The 2081-nt window shown below is 50.2% G+C and overlaps 1 protein-coding gene across 1 annotated transcript; it reads right to left on the bottom strand.

The window, feature by feature from the left end:
• Positions 1–207: 207 nt before the first annotated feature.
• Positions 208–1869, bottom strand: LOC147438690 (UDP-glucose:p-hydroxymandelonitrile O-glucosyltransferase-like). Its single transcript, XM_086484177.1, has 2 exons — positions 1293–1869; positions 208–1184 (listed from the first exon to the last, which is right to left on the bottom strand). Exons 1-2 carry the CDS (start codon positions 1822–1824, stop codon positions 532–534), a joined length of 1185 nt encoding a protein of 394 aa, XP_086340303.1. The 5' UTR covers positions 1825–1869; the 3' UTR covers positions 208–531.
• Positions 1870–2081: the final 212 nt, after the last annotated feature.

The raw sequence follows: 2081 nt of genomic DNA, 5'->3' as shown, positions 1-2081 counted from the left end.
CGAGTCTCTTTTGGAGGGGGCTATTTGAAAACATGGACACACATCTTATCTTTATTTCTCTTAGACATATCACTCTGCAAGGAATGACCAAAGTACCAAATCAAAGAGCTGAAAGAATGACTACATTGTGCTTGAATCATACTTTTTGAGGTTTTCCAAACGAAGAAATGAGAGAGAGAGAGAGAGAGAGAGAGAGAGACTTTCCCAGGTTGATATGCATTCAGCATAATTATATATTCCAAGACAACATCATACAGATCATGCCAATCAGATTGCTTGCTTAGCTGGAGAGAGTAGGACATCCACAAACTGGTCGAGGTAGCGCTGGGAAATGCCACTTGGCCCTACCGCTTCCTTCATCGCAGCTCTGAGTTGTGCAACTCGTTGCCTGATTGCCGCTCCGCCAACCCACTCACCGTGCATCACCACTTTGATTGCTGCCTCAATGGACCTCCTTAGTGACTGTGATTGCATTAATGGCAATGCCACCCTCCACCCATCTGCCATCACTCTGAACACCGTATTCTGATCCTAAATCTTGTAGAAGCCCCCTATCATGGGCACCCCTGCCCAAATCGCCTCAACCAATGAACCTAAGCCGCCGTGAAAGAGGAAGCAACCAACAGATGGATGCGAGAGTACCGCCATTTGTGGTGCCCACGACACAACCAAGCCCTTGTTGTTGATCCGCTCTAGAAAACCGGGCGGCAGCACAGACATGACATCAGCGTCACCTTCGATGCGTCGGATGACCCACAAGAAAGGCTGCCCACATGCCTCCAATCCCAATGCCAGTTCCCGGATTTCCTCCTTTGTTAGAGGGATGATACTCCCGAATGATGCATACACAACAGAGCCAACGGGATGCCGACCTAGCCAGCCAACACACCTGTCATCTTCACGATACAGTAAAGGGCTCTTGTTGCATGAATTCATGTGTAGCAAGGGGCCCATTGGGTATATGCGTAGCCCATGCGCAACGAGCGCATCTATGGCCTCTGCTTCCACCTCAAGTGCCTTGGAGGTACTACAAAGCACCAAACCAGCACAGGGTTTGCAGCGCTCGAGGAGATCAAGTGCCTCTAGCTCTGCAGAATTACGTCCAAGTAAGTCCATGGGGACATCGCTGATGCGAAAGCCCTTCATCAAACCGGGTATGAAGTCGATGACCTCATCTTGCATACCTGCAAGAGATCTAGGAGGTATGGCATAGAGTACCCAGAAAACAAAACAAAGACTGGACTTTCCATGGAGATGTCAACAGAAGAATAACATTATTTTTGCAGATGTACCTGGCTTGAAAGGCAGAAGACCCTTTTGCAGAAGCTCTGGCAAATGGCAGCAAACAAGCAAGCTGGTGGCTAAGAAGGGGCAGAACAGAAACAATGTGACACAGAGGCAATCTGCGACCTCTTGCGCCCAGGTGAAGTACATGAAGTCGGCGATGAGGAACGATGGTGACGGGCGCAGGCGTTGCATGAGCTGGATGAGTCCATCTTCCAGCTTCTTCTGTAGCAGAAGGATATCGTCGCTCGAATGTTGCAGGGACTCGCTCACTGGCTCCACTGGGAATGCCTCACAATGTTCCTGAGCTGAAGCGTTGTTGTTGCAGTAGGATGCATAGCTTGAGGCCGGAAGGGCGCAGGTGACTCGCAGACTCTGACTCTGACTCGCTAAGAGTCGTGCCAGTGCGAACATGGGAGCGATATGGCTTTGCTCATTGTGGGAGAACAGAACGACGTGCTGCGGGTCCATTGTTTCCAGCAGGCTGCCGGGTCCAGGGATTGAAATTTGAGGCTCTACGGTGGGATGATTGAGCATCATAGGTCTCGAGCAAAGTAAACTCGGGAGGTACCTTGAGCGCCCAGAGTTTACCTCATCATGCAAAGTCCTGGTGCTACTCAAGCTCTTTACACACCAAACATTGTCCATCCCACTTTAAAGCGTATAGTCAATGAGCGCTCACACTGATGCATAACATGTTACACACCCATGCTGCCTAAAGTCATGCATTGCTGAGTCAGATGCCAGCACATGGCCATGCCGTGAGCAAAGTTGGGCAGGGAGTCTTGGCTGGCCAA

Source organism: Adiantum capillus-veneris, chromosome 16 (genome assembly GCF_014529385.1).
Source record: "Adiantum capillus-veneris isolate H3 chromosome 16, ASM1452938v2, whole genome shotgun sequence".
In the NCBI taxonomy this organism is placed as follows: Eukaryota; Viridiplantae; Streptophyta; class Polypodiopsida; order Polypodiales; family Pteridaceae; genus Adiantum; species Adiantum capillus-veneris.
This window is presented reverse-complemented; position numbering and strand designations above follow the sequence as displayed.